Source organism: Meriones unguiculatus, chromosome 12 (assembly GCF_030254825.1).
Source record: "Meriones unguiculatus strain TT.TT164.6M chromosome 12, Bangor_MerUng_6.1, whole genome shotgun sequence".
NCBI lineage: Eukaryota > Metazoa > Chordata > Mammalia > Rodentia > Muridae > Meriones > Meriones unguiculatus.
This window is the reverse complement of record NC_083360.1, coordinates 75,213,114-75,233,055: the sequence shown is the minus strand read 5'-3', so window position 1 is coordinate 75,233,055 and position 19,942 is coordinate 75,213,114. Positions and strand designations below refer to the sequence as shown.

At 39.2% G+C, this 19,942-nt stretch overlaps 1 protein-coding gene across 1 annotated transcript in view; it reads left to right on the top strand.

The window, feature by feature from the left end:
- The window catches only part of LOC110562465 (cytochrome P450 2J4-like), a 44,015-nt gene that overhangs the window by 15,671 nt on the left and 8,402 nt on the right, over positions 1 to 19,942 (top strand). Inside the window, exons 5-8 of the mRNA XM_060365241.1 lie at positions 2,912 to 3,088; positions 6,510 to 6,651; positions 11,628 to 11,815; positions 14,873 to 15,011. Coding sequence (XP_060221224.1) covers positions 2,912 to 3,088; positions 6,510 to 6,651; positions 11,628 to 11,815; positions 14,873 to 15,011 — 646 coding nt within the window. The remainder of the gene's footprint in view (positions 1 to 2,911; positions 3,089 to 6,509; positions 6,652 to 11,627; positions 11,816 to 14,872; positions 15,012 to 19,942) is intronic.

Sequence of the window (19,942 nt, the reverse complement as noted above, 5' to 3'; positions counted from 1 at the left end):
TTAACTTGTTTCCAGTTACGCTTCTGTTCATTTGTTCAGGAGTTAATGACTCTTAGTGACACCCTCCCAGCCTGTTTCTTCATATATATTGTGTATATGTGCCACAGGCTACGTTAACCAGGACATTCTTCTGGAGTGTGTGCAAGTAACAATTGCAGGCATTTTAGCTTACCATAGACTGGGTATGCAATGGTTCTAGAGAGTAGGAATCTGAAGCTGTCACTGGTCCTTCAAAAGTTCATCTTTTCTCTTTAATACTTTCTGTTTCTGTGCATCAACTTCTCTATGATGCACCCAAAAGTGGATTTGTTCTCCTTTGTCCTCTCCCTACAAGCACTTTATCCTAAAGTTCAGTGATGCTATATCACTAAAAACTACGGTATTGGTTAGGATGACTTACAGGAATAAAAAGGAGCATAAAGAATGAGTTCAGTTGCACCCATTGTCTACACTATTTTGTGTACTTGTATTAACTCTTACTTGTGGTAGTTGCAAGTCCAGCAGCTCCATTGCTTTCCTCCTAGTAAGCAGAGCCTAGGAAGTCAGTGGAGTTCAGTGAGTGCCCAGACAACTTCTGAGTGTGTGTGTGAAGGGAGAAATAGTTAGAAGGCAACATGGAGGTGGCAACAAGTGATAATAAACATTCTTGGCATGACCAATTACATTAGACACTTTGATAGACTCTGTAAATAAATGTCTTCATTTTTTTCAATTATACTCTACACGTAAAAAGATGCAACATGATGTCTGAAACCTGGTACAAAATTATGCAAGCAATATAGACAATAGTCCATAAGTCCTCTGTATAATGCTTTGTGTCTTGAATACCATTCAGTGGGCAGACAGAGTGAGACTTCAGTAGTAAAGGATCTAATATTAACACTATTGAATATTATTAATGATATTAAATATTGACATATTTTAATGTAATTAATAATATCAAATGTTAGCACATTTTGATGCTAAGAATATTAATAATTATTATTGACAAATTTAACACTATTAGTAATATTAAAATATTAATATTATGTTATCTAATGTGAAGTTAGTAAATGAAAGAAAAACATATATCTGACTCATTTTAGATACTGTTGATTTTATAGCACTCTGCTATTCTATTTACTACATATCACTGAAACTCTATGATCTTCCTTACTTAAATAAATGTTGCCATCTTACCATATAGTAATTAAATCATGTTGGGGATACCAGCATACACAGATACCTACTAATTTTCCTGAGAGAAATACACCCTGTTAAAAAGTTAGAAAGAATTTACTGTTACAATGGCCACTCTCAGCTGCTCCATCGTAGTATGGAATTCTCCAGTCCAATTACCTAAAATATAGCTCGACAATTGTTTAGACAGATTTGCAGCACAGGAAAAATTCTCATGTGGCCATTGTCACAGTAAATTCTACCAGAGTGGACGCAGGACTAGCCACAGGATTATCAACATGGATTGCTGCAGCCATGAATCATCTGAAGGAATGGGCGGGCATGGGAGCGTTAGCAGGCCTTCTGGTGTTGGTCTCCTTGGTTTGCCTGTGGTATATATGCAAGATTAGAGTCTCACAACAGTGTGATGCAGCCATGATCATTCAGGCCTTTACAGCCATTGAAGCAGGACATTCTCCCCAAGCATGGTTGGATACCATAAAAAGCTAAAATGATACGCTCAGGATGCGAGGCTAAGCACTGCACTCAGGGTCAGCCGCTTTTGACCCAGAGAAGAGCATGTCTGATTGCATGCGGGTTGATGCCCCAGGTCCCGCCTCTAAGAAAAAGGTATTGGACGGGTCTGATGCTCTTTGGGTGGATGACACCTAAATGAACATGGGTACAAAGTCCCAATTTATTTCTAATATGAGAGATCAGACCTCTACTCTTGCCTGATGCGTCTAAAACAAAAAGGGGGAACTGTAGAGAGCTGCGGAATGCTATGCCTTAAAGATGGAGCTGGTTTCTGCCTTCCACCTTCCCGATGGTGAGTGCTCTCTGTCACAAACAATTCCACATTTGGCTAAGGCTGAGGATCTGGCTTGCTTCCATGTATGTGGACCTATCTGCATTGCCCACGTGGCACGCCTGGGTTGGCTACCCAGAGGCTATTTAAGCTGTGGGCTGGCTTTCCCCAGGGTCCGAGGATTGTTCAAGGTTCCTGAATAAACTGCATTGAAAATATATATATATATATATATATATATATATATATATATATGTATATTTCATTTAAAAAAAAGTTAGAAAGAAGGTGAAAAGATGACTATCTCTTTGCCTCTAATCAAGTAGCATAACTTCCAGGGTAGGACATTTCACCATTACTTTTATGAACTGAAGAACAGGGACCATGCCAGTTTTAGAGATATTCTCTATTCCCAATAAATATAAATGCATAGACCTGAAATAGAAATGCCCTCCATGTGATCACAGAGGCAAATATGGTTGTACTATTAAAAGACATGTGAAAAAATGGTGACGATTTGGAAGACTCCAAATCTGTAGGGCTTAAAGTTACAAAGCACTATGTTTGGCCTTGAGTATAGTGGTGGCTTATAAGGATAAGTCAAGAAGTGAAACCATGAGACCATACTGGCAAATGTTCTCTATGGAAACGTTTTCAAATGATCTGAGTAGGCAATGAAGGTGGAATAATAAATGAATAGTATGCAGCATTCAGATGGAAGAAATGATGGTATAGAACATGGAGGAAGGAGTCAAAATCATTAAAGTGGCCTGTTGTAGCATATGTTTTTTATGGCACCTGTTTAAGCAGTGGTGAGAGGCAAACCAGAAACCAAGATGACCACAAAGTTCCAATAGATGAAACAATGGGAAGGACAAGATTATTTAGAAATGTGAAAAAGTTATTCCACGTTTTCTCCAATATTTTCTTATTTTTCTTCATAAGCTCTACAATGTCTTTCCATCCATAATTAAATATCTTCCTGGACCACATCAAACACTTTTCAGAAACTGGGAAAAACTGAAATTGTTTGTTTCCCGTATGGTGGACAGTCACAGGAAAGATTGGAATCCTGCTGAGCCAAGAGACTTCATCGATGCTTTCCTTACAGAAATGACAAAGGTGAGGAAGGTGGTGTCTGGGTCTTTTTAGGAAAAATCATACGGTGATTTGGAGGTATTCAGTTGATCTTGCATCATGCTGCCAGATATTTAAGGGGATATCATTGTACTGAGTGTATTACTAGGTGAATCCCTATGTCTTTTGGCCAAGTGGGCTCTAAGAATTATGGGACTCCATCACCATGATGTTCCAAGCTCTCAGAGGGCACTGATATCCCCTGCTATGGCTCCTTCCTTCATTCTCAGTGCCAGGCTTGTAGCATCTTTCTCATCTCATCATCTGCTTCCGTCTTTACATCTCCTTTCTCTGATCAAGGGCCCCTCTAATAAGGATAATTAATGTTAATACTCCTTTTTGAAATTAATCACAACAGCAATGTCAATTTTTGCTTATCAGTAAAATGCACAGCTTATAAAATGAAGATCTGTGCATCTTTGCAGATCAGCAATTACACGTTGTGGGAATATAAATCAGGAATAGTACTTCAGAAGTGCGTGAAGTGGTGTGCCAAATACATCATTAGAAGGAGAGGGTTCACTCTTTGAGATTCTCTTGATGGAAGATGATGTAGCTGTGTGTCACTCTTTAGACTTTGCTCTTAGGTGAAGAATCTATTCTCAAAGAGAAAAAAATAGCCATTAAACTTTGGAGCTCTAGTTATTGATGATTTGGTCAAAGGCCAATCACCCACACCATCTTAGTTAAAAATGACTTTAATAGAATAAAAGAGTTTAACTCCAAAATCTGGATTAGACATTGCCTTCCTCTAACCCCATATCAAGACTCTCCAATGACATAAAGGCCAGAAAGTAGCCAGTTGCATGTTTGTGTTGCCTATGCATCATTTTGACAATACTCAACAAAACCAATTTGAGATACTGAAGATTTATTTTCATTCACAATTTCAGGTGTTTGATCCATTGTTACAGAGAAGGAATGGCAGACTAGTTATATTCAGGATGGCAAAAGTATGGTGTAGCCTGCACATCTTTATGTAGCAAAAATCAGACAGAAACCAGAGTCCAGGACCTTATAATAACTTTGAGTACCTCCCCTGGTGGTAGAAACTACAATGGACCCTAATTCTCTAGAACACAAAAAATAAGTTCCACCAGCTAGGAAACAAGTGTTCCAAACATGAACCTGTAGTTGTTTTAGATTCGGATCATAATGCTAATTTTCCTGCTACAATCTCAGTAATGTGGCTTATCCACATTACTACATGTGTCACAGACTTTTTGACTCACTGGATTCCAGGTTCCTCCTCTGAGCAAGTGAACAGTGGGTAATGCCTGTCCACCCTCTCATTTATTTCATATGTCTGCCACAATTCAATAGAAGCATCATTTTACCCTTAGAGGAGGAGGCAAATTATTTACCATATAGAGTTCATGTGTGAGACCATCAACATTAACAGGAACACAATGCAGCCACCAAGGACAATGCTTGGGGAGGACCTAGACCCCAGGCTCAGATGTAGCCTATGGCAGCTCAGTCTCCAAGTGGGTTTCCCTAGTAAGAGGAACAAGGGCTGTCTCTGACATGGACTTAGTGGCTGGCTCCTTAATCAGTTCCCCCTGGGAGGGCAGCCTTGCCAGGCCACAGAGAAAAAAGATGCAGTCAGTTCTAGTGAGACCTGATAGGCTATGGCTAGATAGAAGGGGAGGAGGACTTCCCCTATCAATGAACTAGGTGAGGGGAATAAGAGGGAAGGTGGAACTTGGAGGATATCAGGGAGGGCACTACAGCTGGGATGCAAAGTGACCAAATTGTAATAAATAATCAAAACAAAGCAAAACAACAACAACAAAAATTGATTCTTCCAAAGAAAGTTGTAAAGACAGTATTACATTCTTTAGAACTACTGATATGTGTTGGCTGTTCACTCTAATAAAAATGGTCTTCCCTGCTGTGTACTCTATTCCTAAACTTTATATACTTTCTAAACTTCATAAACCCTCAAGGCAGGAAATTGGACAGGCCCCAATATGATGAAATTTCTTAGTCAATCCCGACTCCACAGACTCACCTAAAGGCCCTAGGGTACTATCATGGTCATTCACAGCCCTGAGTCAGGATAGTAGCCTAGACCACCCTAAAAGAAAAATAATTCCACCCATCCCTGAACAGGAAAACCCACCAATCCTGAGCTCCTCCAAGGTCAGGTATTGAAATCCCACTAATCTTCACCCTGTAAATCTCTACCCTAGAAACTGCCCATCCTACAAGAAACTCTGTATAGTCAGTGTCTGCTCAGTTCTCTGCTGTTCCTCATCTAAGCAAAGGCAGAAACACTACTGGGTTTTTTCCTCACAGTAAATCTCTTGTAGGAGGTTTGCTGTCCAATGTGACTTTATGGTATTCCTTGGATTCCAAAAGCCAGGATACTTTTCCCTTTAGATTGAAACACTTAAAATAGTTCCCAAGAGATTTCAATAATGAACAATTAATGAGAGTATTAATTAGGACAGTGAACATAAAGTTTTTACTTAATTTCTGTTGTGAGCAAAAACATTTGTTGAGTATTTGCTATATTTTCACTTAATTCACATAACTTATCATGATTCAGATGTGGTTTTGTATTATTCAGAGAAATCTAGACGAACAGAACTATAAGTCATTCTAGTAAATCATATATATATGATGTTTCTTGAGAATTAGGGTCTTTTGGAGTCTGTGATCCAGCTAGTCCAACAATGACTGTCTAACAATAAAAAGTCTAAGAATCATCCATGAACTGGATGTCTCAGCTGATCTTAAGTATATGCCAGAATCCCAAAGAAATATGCTCTAAGAACAGTGAAGGAATTGTCTTGCCAGTGAGAGGAGAAGCAAGCAGGCGAAGAGCAAAAACCTCTCTTATTCCATGTAGGCTGCTACCAGAAGATGTGGCCCAGATTTAAAATACACTTTTGCACCATTGAAGATCTAGTTAAAGGGGGATCTTCCCACTTTAAATGGTTTAATTAAGGAAAATTCTACACACATGTAGCTAGCAACTTGGATCTTAGTTAATTCCAGATATAGTCCTCTAACTCTACATTTTATGGTTATGCAGCTCAGTGTTTTTGTGGAACTCCTAATATTAGGATTTGGATGGGGGGTGTCTCTGACCCTTTTGCCTGTTCTTGGGACCTTTTTCCTCCTACTGGGTGGCCTCCATCCAGCACTGATCTAAGGATTTATACTTAATCTAATTGTAATTTCTTATGCCCTGTTTGGTTGATAGCCCTGGAAGTCTGCTCTTCATTGAAGAGAAACTGAGGAGAAGTGGATCTGGGGAATAGCAGAGATGAGGCAGAAGTCTGGAAGGATTGTAGAGAGGGGGAACTGTAGTCAAGATGTCACTTATAGGAGAATAAATAAAGAGATAGATAAACAAAGAGTAGACCTTAAAAAAAAAACACAATGTTTTCTCTAGAACCCAGACAAGACTGCTACAAGTTTCAATGAAGAAAACCTCATTTGCAGCACTCTGGACCTCTTCTTTGCTGGAACAGAAACAACAACGGACACACTGCGCTGGGCTCTGCTCTTCATGGCCCTCTACCCAGAAGTGCAAGGTGAGCATGTGGTGAATGCACCTGGATAGGCAAAATGATGCTTCTGAAAATTGTTGCTTAGATTGAGCCACTACTGCTACGAAGTTATTGCCATTCTCTGCATCAAGAGATGCAACAATGTGTGGCCTTGTTTTTGTTCCACAGACTTCCAGGCCTTCAAAAGTAGTGGACCATCCCATAACATTTTTCTCAAGGTTAAATAGAAGAGTTTATCAGGTGGGATATAAGAATATGCTTTGAATTGTTTTAATTGTTTCTAATTTATTGATTTCAGCCCTGAGTTTGATTATTTCCAGACGTCTACTCCTCTTTGGTGTGTCTGCTTCTTTTTTTTTTTTCTAGGGCTTTCAAGTGAGCCATTAAGTTGCTTGCATGAGGTGTTTCGAATTACTTTTTGAAGGCATTTAGTGCTATGAACTTTCCCCTTAGCACTGCTTTCATTGTGTCCTATAAGTTTGGGTATGTTTTGTCTTCATTTTCATTGAATTCTAGGAAGACCTTAATTTCTTTTATTCTGAAAATACTGCAACCCTTCCCTTCTCTAAAGGTCTCACGGATTCCCAAATTACACCACCTCCTAGGACTAAGTGTTTAAAACTATATGCTATTCTTTACACTTCTCATTAAATCCTCTACATTTGAGGTCTTGGCCTCTGTGTGTTCATGGTATGTTATAATGCAAAATGTGATTTAGTCTAACTTTAATACTCTCCATAGTCCTTTACAGTCTAAATTCTGTTCAAAAGTCCAGAGTCTCTTCTGAGACTCAAGGCAATATCTTAACTGTGACTCACTGTAAAACCAAAATGCAGATTTATATACTTCCAGCATACACTGGAATAGAGTATACATTTCCAGTGTAAAAGAGAAGCATGGAAGAATGGTGAGGAAACTCTAAAACAAAGCAAGAATGAAACCCAATTGTTCAAACACCAAAGCCTGAAACTCCATGGATGATGTCTGGAAACATAGTTTCAATTTCACCCTTCAACATAAGTCTATTTACTATCCCTTGCAGATTTTTTTGGAGATGTCTCTTGGGTAGGGCATCTGCAGCATCTTTGAAGTTCTACTGGTACCCAGGCTTCACTTTCAATGCAATGTGTTTTCATAGGCCTCTCATGGGGACTCTCCTGTTATATGCCATGTTGCCTCGTAAGATCTCATAAACTACAAAGGAAGAATCATCAACCATCTTGCAGCTCCCAAATATGAGGATGACACTAATAAGTTTAACTTCCATGTTGTCTTCGCCCCTTGGGCCATTGGATCATATTGGCAGAAGGTTTTGATTTCCAGAAGCTGAAGACTTAATTTATGGCTCAAAAAAAAAAAAAAAAAAAAAAAAAAAAAAAGACTCTATAAGAGTGGGGGGTGGGGGTGGTGAGCATATAGCCAGATCTTGAACCTAAAAATTCATATCTCAAGTACAAACAGGGCACAGAGAGCAAACTGGAAATTGTGCAAGATTATTAACAATCAAAGCTGACCCCAGTACCTGAGCTTATGGAAATCATTTTTTATTCAAACTTGTACAATATGCATCTTGGGTTAAAACAATTTAAAATTCACATCTCTTTGAATATGTGCATTTTAAAAAAGTTAAAAGTTGCTGAGATGCAGATGTGTCTTCTGTGGCAGAGGCTCTAGAATGTCAGCAGATTTAAGTAACACTTACTGTACCCATGATAATTTTGCAATATACACAGCAGCTAAGACAGAGGACCAGCCAGAGTATCGATGGGCTGTGAATAGATGAGGCATGACATACATGAGCTAGAGAGGCAATCCAGTCACAAGGAAGTGAACTTTGGTAACTGCACTAGCATTGATGAGCTTTCAGGACATGGTGATGAGTTAAGCAACCATTTGCAAAATTTCACAAACTGTCCTGTCCCACTCAAATGAGTTACCTAGAATGGTAAATTCTCTATATGTAAAAAGTTGAATGAAGATGGGAACTTAAGTGTATTTAATAGATATTAAGTTTCAGTTTCAACTAAAATTTCTTGATAATTACACCACAATAATATGAATATGCTTCATGATTATTGATTTTCACACTTTTTATTAATTTTTATTTTTTAATATTGATCACAGGTCATTTACTTTGTATCCCAGCTCTAGTCCCCTTCGTCATTCCCTCCCAATCCCACCCTCCCTCCCTCATCTCCTCCCTGCCCCTTTCCAAGCCCACTGCTAGGGGAGGTCCTCCTCCCCTTCCATCTGAAGGTAGCTTATCAGGTATCTTCAGGACTGGCTGCCATGTCCTCCTCTGTGGCCTAGGAAGACTGTTCCTCCCTCAGGGAGGAGGGGGGAGATAAAGGAGCCAGTCAATCTTTCAGTTCATGTCAGAAATAGTTCCTGTTCCCCTTACTAGGGTAAACCCACTTGGTTACTGAGCTACCATGGGCTACATCTGAGCAGGGGTTCTAGGTTATATCCATACATGGTCCTTGGTTGGAGAAAGTCTCATTGAGCACCTCCATGCCCTGATATAATTTGTCCTTGATTTGTACACTTAAACATACTGTTTATCCATAGTTCGTGAACCACACACAATTAACCATAATTCTTGAGATTCTAAGGCAAGATTAGTACAACTCTGAGGTTATTGTATACAAAGGAAGACCCTACTTTAAAAAAATTGTGGCTATGGTGATCATGTTTGTTATATAAAATGTCAACTTAGGTATTTAACAGACTATTGTTCACTGATAGACATTTATTTACATTTAAAGTAAAGTCTAAATTAGAAAGTGTAACAGGCAAATTACTCCAAATTTTTTTAAATTGTTAGGGAGTGAGGCTTATCTCTACCCTCTCTGAGGTGGCTTCAATTAGGACTGCCTTTTTTTTCTTTTTCTTTTTATTAATTACAGTTTATTCACTTTGTATCTTAGCTGTGGTCCCCACCCTCATCCCTTCTCAATCCCACTGTTCCTCCCTCTTCTTATCCTATGCTCCTTCCCCAGTCCAAAGTCCTCCTCCCTTTCCATCTGACCCTAGTCTATCAGTTCAAATCAAGACTGGCTTCTTTCTCTTCCTCTTTGGAGTGGTAGGGCTGATCCCCCCTCAGGTGGAGGTGATCAAAGAGCCAGCCCATGAGTTCATGTCAAAGATAGTCCCTGTTCCTGTTATTGGGGAATCCTCTTGGACACTGGGCTGCCATGGGCTACTTCTGTGCAGGGGTTCAAAGTTATCTCCATGCATGGTCCTCATTTGTAGTATCAGTCTCAGAAAATTTTTGGTTCTGTTGCTCTCCTTGTGGAGCTCCTGTTCCCCCTTTCTATCCAATCATGTTCATAGCAGCTTTATTTGTAATTTCCAGAAGCTGAAACAACCCAGATGTCCCTCGGGTGAGGAATGGATACAGAAATTGTGGTACATTTACACAATGGAATACTACTCATCAATTAAAAACAAAGAAATCATGAAATTTGCAGGCAAAAGGTGTGATTCTAGAAATGATTGTCCTGAGTGAGGTATCCCAGAAGTAGAAAGAGACACATGGTATATGCTCACTTAAGGGTAGATATTAGACATATAATGTAGGATAATCATACTAAATCCTGTACACCTAAAGAAGCTAACCAAGGAGGAGGACCCTGGTAAGAAGCCCAATCTTCATTCATAAAGGCAAAGGAGATGGACATCAGAAGAGGGAGAAAACTGGGAACAGGACATAAGCCTACAACAGAGGGCTTCTGAAAGACTCTAACCAGCAGGGTATCAAAATACATGCTGAGATTCATAGCCAAACTTTTTGCAGAGTGCAGGGAATCTTAGGACTGCCTTTTAACCTCAGCAAAAGAACATGGGAAGGAAGCAGGGAGCCATCTTTTCAGATGTTGTCACAGGGTCAAACATCAGGTCTATTTGCATTTTACTGGGCAGAACATAGTCATATATTCAGATTGACTCCAAAAAGAATCTAGAAAATCAAGCTTTTAGTTAGAAAACAGTAGAACCTCTATTATGATCAAAAGTGAAGAAACCATATGAAGGACACTTAGCAGTTTCAACTCTTTGTTTGGCTTATATAAGTCCATGAAATTATCAAAATATGTATAAAATAAGATCTGCTTATTATTAGTTGTCAGATTAGGAAATGATGCATTTAAGAATGTAAGTAGCTTCAGCAGCAAATATATTCTCTCACAGTTTGCAAGCTCCTTGGGAAATCACAGTCTATAAATATTCAGGAGGAAGAAAGTTTGTATCCTCCTATGAATGCATTTCATGAAATTCATTTACCAGTGGAGATGTGTTTGGAGACGATTAGAATTGTGAACTGTATTATCGCCTTTAAATAGGCCAGTGAAATGGTTCAGCTGGGAAGGCTACAAGCCTGACTTCCTGCTTTCAATATCTGGAGCCCAGATGACACAAGAAGAGAACTCACTCCTACAAATTGTCCTATGCACTTCACTCCTTCATTTTGGAATATGTGCATATGCACATAAATAGGAAAATAGAAATTCTCTTCAACGTTTCTTTTTAAAAACCAGGAATCAGAGAAATTCCCTTTTCCTTAGGACACTAGGACACAGCAAAGCTTTGCCATCTAGAGACAGAATATTAATCCTTATCAGATAAGAAATGTCCTGATGCCTTGATTGTAGATATTCCAGACACTCACACTCAGAATATTAAGCTTCTGCTTTCTCCAAACCATTAGATTAGGGGATCTTATTTGCAGAAACCTAAATGGGACTGCTATGAGCTTAGCCATGCTGATCACAGCTATTCAGTTCAGGATACATGGAGAGCAATGGTTATATGGTAGGCACAAGGAAAATCACAGAGATGACAGTTTTTCATAGCAGTTTTTTGAGGAGATGAGGAACATGGTGTTTCTTTATAAACAAAACACTGGGTGAAATGTACAAAGGCAAAGTCTTAGAGACAGCTTCTCTGTCTTCAGGAGAAAGCCCTAAACACTGAAGCTAACAGAGCCTCCTGTTTTCTTGCAGAGAAAGTACAGGCTGAGATTGATAGAGTGATTGGCCATGACAGGCAGCCAAGTACAGACGACCGAGAGTCCATGCCCTACACCAATGCTGTCATCCATGAGGTGCTGAGGATGGGCAATGTCAACCCCTTGAATGTTCCCAGAGAAATAACCGCTGATAGCACATTGGCTGGGTACCACCTACCGAAGGTAATTTTTCACTCTCAGCTTCTGACATCCAGTTAGTCTTTGGCATCATCTGAAGAACCCAAACAAAATAACACATATGTCTGTCCCAAGAAGTCATTTAAATTAGAAGAGAGATATTTTTTGCATTTTTTTATTAATTTCATTTTATTTACTTTGTATCCCCCCTGTAGTTCCTTCCCTCCTCCCCTCCCAATCCCTCCCTTCCTCCTCCTTCTCCATGAATGTCCCTCTCCAAGTCCACTGGTAGGGGAGGTCTCCTTTTCCTTCCTTCTGATCCTAGTCTGTTAGGTCTCATCAGGAGTGGTTGCATTGTCTTCCTCTGTGGCCTGGTAAGGCTGCTCCCCCTTCAGGGGGAGGTGATCAAAGAGCAGGCCAATCAGTTCATGTCAGAGACAGTTCCTGTTCCCATTACTATGGAACACACAAGGAGACTGAACTGTCATGGGCTACATAGGGCTTCTGGGTTAACTCGATGCATGCTACTTGGTTGGACTATCAGTCTCAGGGAAGACCCAAGTGCCCAGATTTTTTTGGATCTGTTGCTCTCCTTGTGGAGCACCTGTTCCCTCCGGGTCTTACTAACTTCCACTTTTTCATAAGATTATTTGCAATCTCCTCAAAGTTTGGCCATAATATTTACAACAAAATGTAGCATTCATTTCACGTCAGCACCATGAGAATAGAAAAAAATAAGATACTTTGGTTGGATTTTCTCAGTCAAAGTTAGCTTTATTTGCTAATGAACATCCTCATATTTTCCTATGCTAATGTGACCTCACAGGAGTAAGAATTTCTTTTCCTTATGCGTGCTAACATGTGCTTTTTCAGATTTTGCTTACTCTCCCATAGTTGAGAACTTTCTGTCTCACAAAGGAAACCAGTCCAAAGAAAAATATTACATGTAAGAAATTGAGAGAAAAAAAGTAGATAATTCCAAAGCAAACATGTGCTGAGGATGCTTATTTATTTCAAAATGTCTAATCTTCTTTTCATAAGCATTAATCCCCACTCTATACATTAGAAAGTTGAGACTCAGTGAAATAAGTTTACACAAGGCCTCTCAACGACAATATAAAATGACAAAAGATTTAGAATCTGGAACTAAACCTGTTCTGATTGTTTCTACTGCCCAAGACTTACTACTACACTGGGAGATATCCATCATTTTTTACTCCATGAATCCTATTTACATTCCCTCTGTTTGCAGGCCATATGCAGACCGTAGTTTGGGATCTAATCAGGGTTTCTGCAGAGAGCTCTTCTGATCCCATCACACTTTTTCTACACAAGGCTATTTAATCATCTCTTCCTTCCTTTCTGTATAGTATATATTGAACAAAATCAGATATTTCTTGGCAGTGAAGGGTAGAGGTCCAAGGTTTCAATTCAGCATGATGAATGGGAAAGGCAGAGCAGGGAAGTCTATATGATAGTTGTCAAGGTGCAGAAGGAGAGCTTGAAACAGACTATCTGCCCACCAAGTTCCTAAGTGAGGGGTATGGTGTCACAAAGCCATGGAAAGTGTACTGCCATTAGAAAATATTCTCTGGAAATGTCCTCATGGCCTACCATCAGTGGGGTTCCGTTGTAATCTCCTAGACAATTATCAATTACGAGAGACCATAATCAAGATTAACTAGCATAGGTAGCTTCTGTGGATTTGTAGTTCTTTGTCTTATATGCTCAGAATATGTTGTTCTCAGGAAAACTTTCAGAGTTAGTTAGGATCAGGAAAGTCTACCCCAGAGGCACACATATAACCATGCATTTAACCCCAGAGAGCAGACCACTTCAACATATGTCTTCTGACATGCACCTTCAATGCCAAGTCTAAGAGAGGTTCTAGGCACTGACAATCCAACCAGATAATATGCAAGTGTAGCAAAAATCCAAGGCTTTGACCTTACATAATCCTAGGTCCAGAAGAGACTGTGTATCTGTCCACTGTGCGACTGTCATGGCAATGGATCTTACATCTCTTCACTGCAGTGGAAACCACGATACAGAATAATGTGCAGTACTCACAGAAAGGGGGGTCATCATGCAGATCTTCCTACTCTGTGTATGAGATACGATTTTTACTGCTTGCACACCTGAAGATTTTCTGTCTGTATAACATCCTCAGCAAAATAAGCATGTTAGTGTCATAAATATAAGTCATGAGAATGCCCAAAAGAAAGAACTCTGGTCATAACTAGAGGCAGAAAGGCTGGAATGAAAGATGAAAGGCAAAGCCTGAAAAAGAAAAAGAGAGGTTCTAAAGGAAAAGATTGTAGTGCTGAGAATAAAAAAAAAAAAAAAGCATTAGACTTTAGTCAGACATCATAGAGGAAGAATAGTATTCATGACAAAAGAAACAATGTTTAAAGGGGGATTGGAATGAATGGGAAACTGTGCTGTTAAGAAAACAAAACAAACTATGGCAGCCAAGATGGTGGAGGAAACTGATCCTGGAGAATCAAATAATGCCTCTTCACACTAAAACTTATGGAATTATTTTACAGAGCAGATAATGAAAATAATGGGAAATGGTGTTGTGATGTGGTAATGTTGTATTTATGCCATGCCTCCTTGTTATCTGTGGAGCAGATGTGGGACTGAGAGAGCAATTGAGCAGCCTGTAGTAAGGCGTCTGTGTGAAAAAGTAACTGACATGACAAAATCAGAGACTGAGACATTCAGCGAATGGTTCAGGTGATAGAATGGGGCAGAGGAGTAATTGTGAGGTAAAGGCACACTCTGAGGAGTCCAGTCAACATACCAGGAGCGTGATGGACTGGACTTGCTAACACTGCATGCAATTAACTTCCCATGCATGTTCAGATGTCTTCTCCATATCACATGCTGACTTCTTCCCACAAACCTGCAGTTTGTAATAAAGAGAAGTCTAATAGCCCTGAAATATGCAAAGGACACACAGTCCATAATTGATCTGAACTAAGAATGGGATTTTGTGGGGAGCTAAGGAGGCAAACACAAAAGGGATGTTGGGAACCCCCACCCCTTGTCTAGGCCCATTCCACACATCAAACCTTGACTCTTTGCTGTCCTTTCTAGGGCACCATGGTCCTGACCAACTTGACTGCTCTGCACAGGGACCCCAAAGAGTGGGCCACTCCAGATACCTTCAATCCAGAGCATTTTTTGAAGAATGGACAGTTTAGGAAGAGAGACTCTTTTCTACCATTCTCAGTGGGTAAGTGGTAATGAGAAGGAAACAGGTCAGAATCCTACTTCACCCCTTGCCTTCTCTTTTTTTAAATTTTTTTAATTAATTACAATTAATTCACTTTGTATCCCTCCTGTAGCACCCTCCCTCTTCCCCTCATAATTCCTAACTTCCTCCCACTTCTCCACACATGCCCTTCCCAAAGTCTACTGATAGGGAGGTCTTCCTTTCCTTCTTTGTGATCCTAGTCTATTAGGTCTCATCAGGAGTGGCTGCATTGTCTTCCTCTGTGGCCTGGTAAGGCTGCTCCCCCCTCAGGGGGAGGTGATCAAAGAGCAGGCCAATCATGTCCTGTCAGAGGCAGTCCCTGTTGCCACTACTATGGAACCTACTTGGACACTGAACTGCCATGGCCTATATCTGTGCAGGGGTTCTAGTTTATCCCTATGCATGGTACTTGGTTGGAGTATCAGTCTCAGGCAAGAGCCCCGTGCTCAGATATTTTTAGTTCTGTTGCTCTCCTTGTGGACCTCCTGTCCTCTCCAGATCTTACTATTTCCCACTTCTTTCATAAAATTCCTTGCATTCTTCCCAAAGGCTGGCCAAAAGTCTCAGCATCTGCTTTGACAGTTGACAGTCTGCAGGGCAGAGCCTTTCAGAGGCCCTCTGTGGCAGGTTCCTAACTTGTTCCCTGTTTACTCCTTCTTCTGATGTCCATCCTACTTGCTTTTCTGGATGGGGATTGAGCATTTTAGCCAGTCATCCCTCTTGATTACTTTCTGTAGGTGTACAGATTTTAGTAGGTTTATCCTATATTATAAGTCTATATGAGTGAGTATATCAAGATGATCTTTTCCAGTTCCCACCATTTACCTGCAAATTTCATGATTTCCTTGTTGTTTTTTGTTTGTTTGTTTGTTGTTGTTGTTGTTTTATTGCTGAGTAATATTCCATTGTGTAGTTTTACCACAATTTCTGTATCCATTCCTCCACTGAGGGGCATCTGAGCTATTTCCAGCTTCTACCTAGTACAAATAAAGCTGCTACAAACATGATTGAGCAAATGTCCTTATTGTGTACTTGAGCCTCTTTTAGATATATGCCTAGGAGTGGTATAGCTGTATCTTGAGGAAGTGCTATTCCTAGTTGTCTGAGAAAGCAACAGATTGATTTCGAGAGTGGTTGTAAAAGTTTACTTTCTCAAAAACAGTGGAGAAGGGTTCCCCTTTCTCTACAACCTCTCCAGCATGTGTTGTCACTAGAGTTTTTGATCTTGGCCATTCTGATGGGTGTAAGGTGAAATCTCAGGGTCGTTTTGATTTGCATTTCCCTCATGACTAATGACTTTGAGCATTTCTTTAAGTGTTTTCTGCCATTTGATATTCCTCTACAAAGAGTTCTCTGTTTAGCTCTGTTCCCCATTTTTTAATTGGATTACTTGATTTGTTGCTTTTCAACTTCATTAGATCTTAATATATACTGGATATCAGCCCTCTGTCAGATATAGGTTTGGTGAAGATCCTTTACCAGTCTGTAGGCTGTAGTTTTGTTCTGACAGCAGTGTCAACAGTGTCCTTTGCTTTACAGAAGCTTTTCAGTTTCATGAGGTCCCATTTATTAATTGTTGTGTTTAGAGCCTGTGCTGTTGGTGTTCTGTTCAGGAAATTGTCTCCTGTGCCTATGAGTTCAAGGCCCTTCTGCACATTTTCTTCTAACAGATTTAATGTATCTGTTTTTTTATTAGGTCTTTGATCCACTTGGAATGTAGTTTTGTGCAGGGTGATAAGTATGGATCTATTTGCATTTTTCTACATGTAGACATCCAGTTGGACCAGCACCATTTGTTGAAGATGGTATCTTTTTTCCATTGTATGGTTTTGGCATCTTTGTCCAAAATCAGGTACCCATAAGTGTATGGGTTTATTCTGGGATTTTCTTTTCGGTTCTGTTGATCCACCATTCTGTTTCTATGCCAGTACCATGTAGTTTTTATTACTATTACTCTATAGTACAGCTTGAGATCAGGGATGGAGATACCTCCAGAAGATCTTTTATTGTAGAGGATTATTTTAGCAATTCTAGGTTTCTTGTTATTCCATATGAAGTTGAGAATTTTTCTTTCCAGGTCTGTAAAGAATTGTGTTGGTAATTTGATGGGAATTACATTGAATCTGTAGATTGTTTTTGGTAAGATGGCCATTTTTACTATGTTAATATTGCCAAGCCATGAGCACGGGAGATCTTTCCATCTTCTGATTTCTTATTCTAATTCCTTCTTCAGAGACTGAAAATTTTTTTGATGTAAGTCTTTGACTTGCTTAGTTAGGGTCACATAAAGTACTTTATGTCATTTGTGGCTATATTGAAGGGGGTGGTTTTCCTAATTCTGCTCTCAGCCCTTTTCTCTTTGAGTTAATATTGTATCCAGCCACTTTGCTGAAGGTGTTTATGAGATGTAGGAGTTCCCTGGTGGAATTTTTGGGGTCACTCAGGTATATTATCATATCATCTGCAAATAGTGATGCTTTGACTTCTTCCTCTCCGATTTGTATCCCCTTGATCTCCTTCAATGATCTTACTGTTCTAGCAAGGACTTCCAGAACTATGTTGAAGAGATATGGAGAGAGTGGGCAGCCTTGACTTGTCCCTGATTTCAGTGGGATTGTTTTAAGTTTCTCTCCATTTAGTTTGATGTTGGCTATAGGCTTGCTGTATACTGCCTTTACTATGTTTAGGTATGTGACTTGTATCCCTGATCTCTCTACTACTTTAAATGTGAATGGATGTTGGATTTTGTCAAATGCTTTTTCAGAATCTAAGGAGATTATAGTGTTGTTTTATTTTTTCTTTCAGTTTGTTAATATGATAACATGTTAATATGTTAACATTGAGGGATTTCTGTATATTGAACCACCCCTGCATACTTGGGATGAAGCCTACTTGGCCATAGTGGATGATATCTTTGATGTGTTCTTGTATTCAGTTTGCAAGTATTTTGTTGAGTATTTTTGCATCAGTGTTCATAAGGGAGATTGGCCTGAAATTCTTGTTCTTTTTTCGGTCTTTGTGAGGTTTAGTTACCAAGGTGACTATGGCTTCATAGAATGAGTTTGGTAGTGTTCCTTCTGTTTCTTTTTTGTGGAATAGTTTGAAATGAATTGGAGTTAGCTCTTCTTTGAAGGTGTGGTATTATTCTGCACTGAAACCATCTGGTCCTGGGCTTTTTTGAATGGGAAATTTTTGATGACTGCTTCTATTTCCTTAGAAGATATAGGATTATTTATTTGATTTACTTGGTCTTGATTTAGCTTTGGTAAGTGGAATTGATCAAGAAAATTGTCCATTTCACTTAGATTTTCAAATTTTGTGGCATATAGATGTTTGAAGTAAGTCCTAACAATTGTTTGGATTTCCTCAATGTCTGTTGTTATGTCCCCCTTTTCATTTCTGATTTTAATTTGGATAGTGTCTCTCTGCCTTTTAGTTAGTTTGGCTAAGGGTTTGTCTATCTTGTTGATTTTCTCAAAGAACCAGCTCTTGTTTTCATTGATTCTTTGAATAGTTTTATTTGTTTCTAATTGATTGATTTCAGCCCTGAGTTTGATTATTTCCAGATGTCTACTCCTTTTTGGTGTGTCTGCTTCTTTTTATTTTTCCCCCTAGGGCTTTTAGGTGAGCCATTAAGTTGCTTGAATGAGCTGTCTCGAATTTCTTCTTGAAGGCTGTGATCTTTCCTCTTAGCAATGCTTTCATTGTGCCCCATAAGTTTGGATAAGTTGTGTCTTCATTTTCATGAATTCAAGGAAGACTTCTATTTCTTTCTTTATTTCTTTCCAGACCCAGCTTTCATTGAATAGCAAGTTGTTCAGTTCCTTCTGTGTGTAGGCTTTTTGCTATTTCTGTTGTTGTTGAGGTCCAGCTTTAATTGTTCTTGATCAGATAGTATACAAGGGATTATTTCAATCTTCTTTTATCTTTTGAAGCTCCCTTGTGACCAACTATATGGTCTATTTTGGAGAAGGTTCCATGAGGTGCTGATTAGAAGTTAAATTCTTTTTTATTTGGGTGTAAGGTTCTGTAGATATCTGTTAGGTCCATTTGATTTATGACCTCTGTTAGAGACATTGTTTCTTTGTTTAATTTCTGCTTTATTTACCTGTCCTTTGTTGAGAGTGGGGTGTTGAAGTCTCCAACTATTAATGCGTGGGGATCTATGTGTGGTTTAAGTTTTATCAATGTCTGTTTTACAAATGTGGGTGCCCTTGTATTTGGGGCATAGATGTTCAGGATTGTGATGTCTTCCTGCTGGAATTTTCACTTGATGAGTATGAAGTTTCCTTCCCCATCTCTTTTAATTAATTTTGGTTGAAAGTCTATTTTATCAGATATTAGAATGGCTACTCCTGCTTGATTCTTGGGTCCATTTTCTTGGAAAGCTGTCTTCCAGCCCTTTACCCTCAGGTAATGTCTATATTTGTGACTAAGGTGTTTTGTTTTGTTTTTTGTTTTGTTTGTTTGTTTGTTTGTTTGTTTTGTATTTTTTATGCAACAGACTGCTGGGTCTTGTTTATGCATCCATTCTGTTAGTCTGTGTCTTTTTATTGGAGAATTGAGTCCATTGATGTTGAGAGAGATTAATGACCAGTTGCTGTTTGATCCTTTGATTTTGATGTTGGCTGTGGTAGTAACTTTGTGTGCTTGGTTACTTTTTGCTTTACTGTAGTGAGGCTAATTATTTCCTGCATTTTCCTGAAGGTAGTTAGTTTTCCTGGGCTGTATTTTTCCTTCTAGTGTCTTCTGTAAAACTGGATTTGTGTGTAGGCATAGTTGAAACTTGTTTTTGTCATTGAGTATCTTGTTTTCTCCTATGAGTACTGAGAGTTTTGCTGGGTATAGTAGCCTGGGCTTAAGTCTGTGTTCTTTTAGGGTCTGCATGATATCTGTCCAGGCTCTTCTGG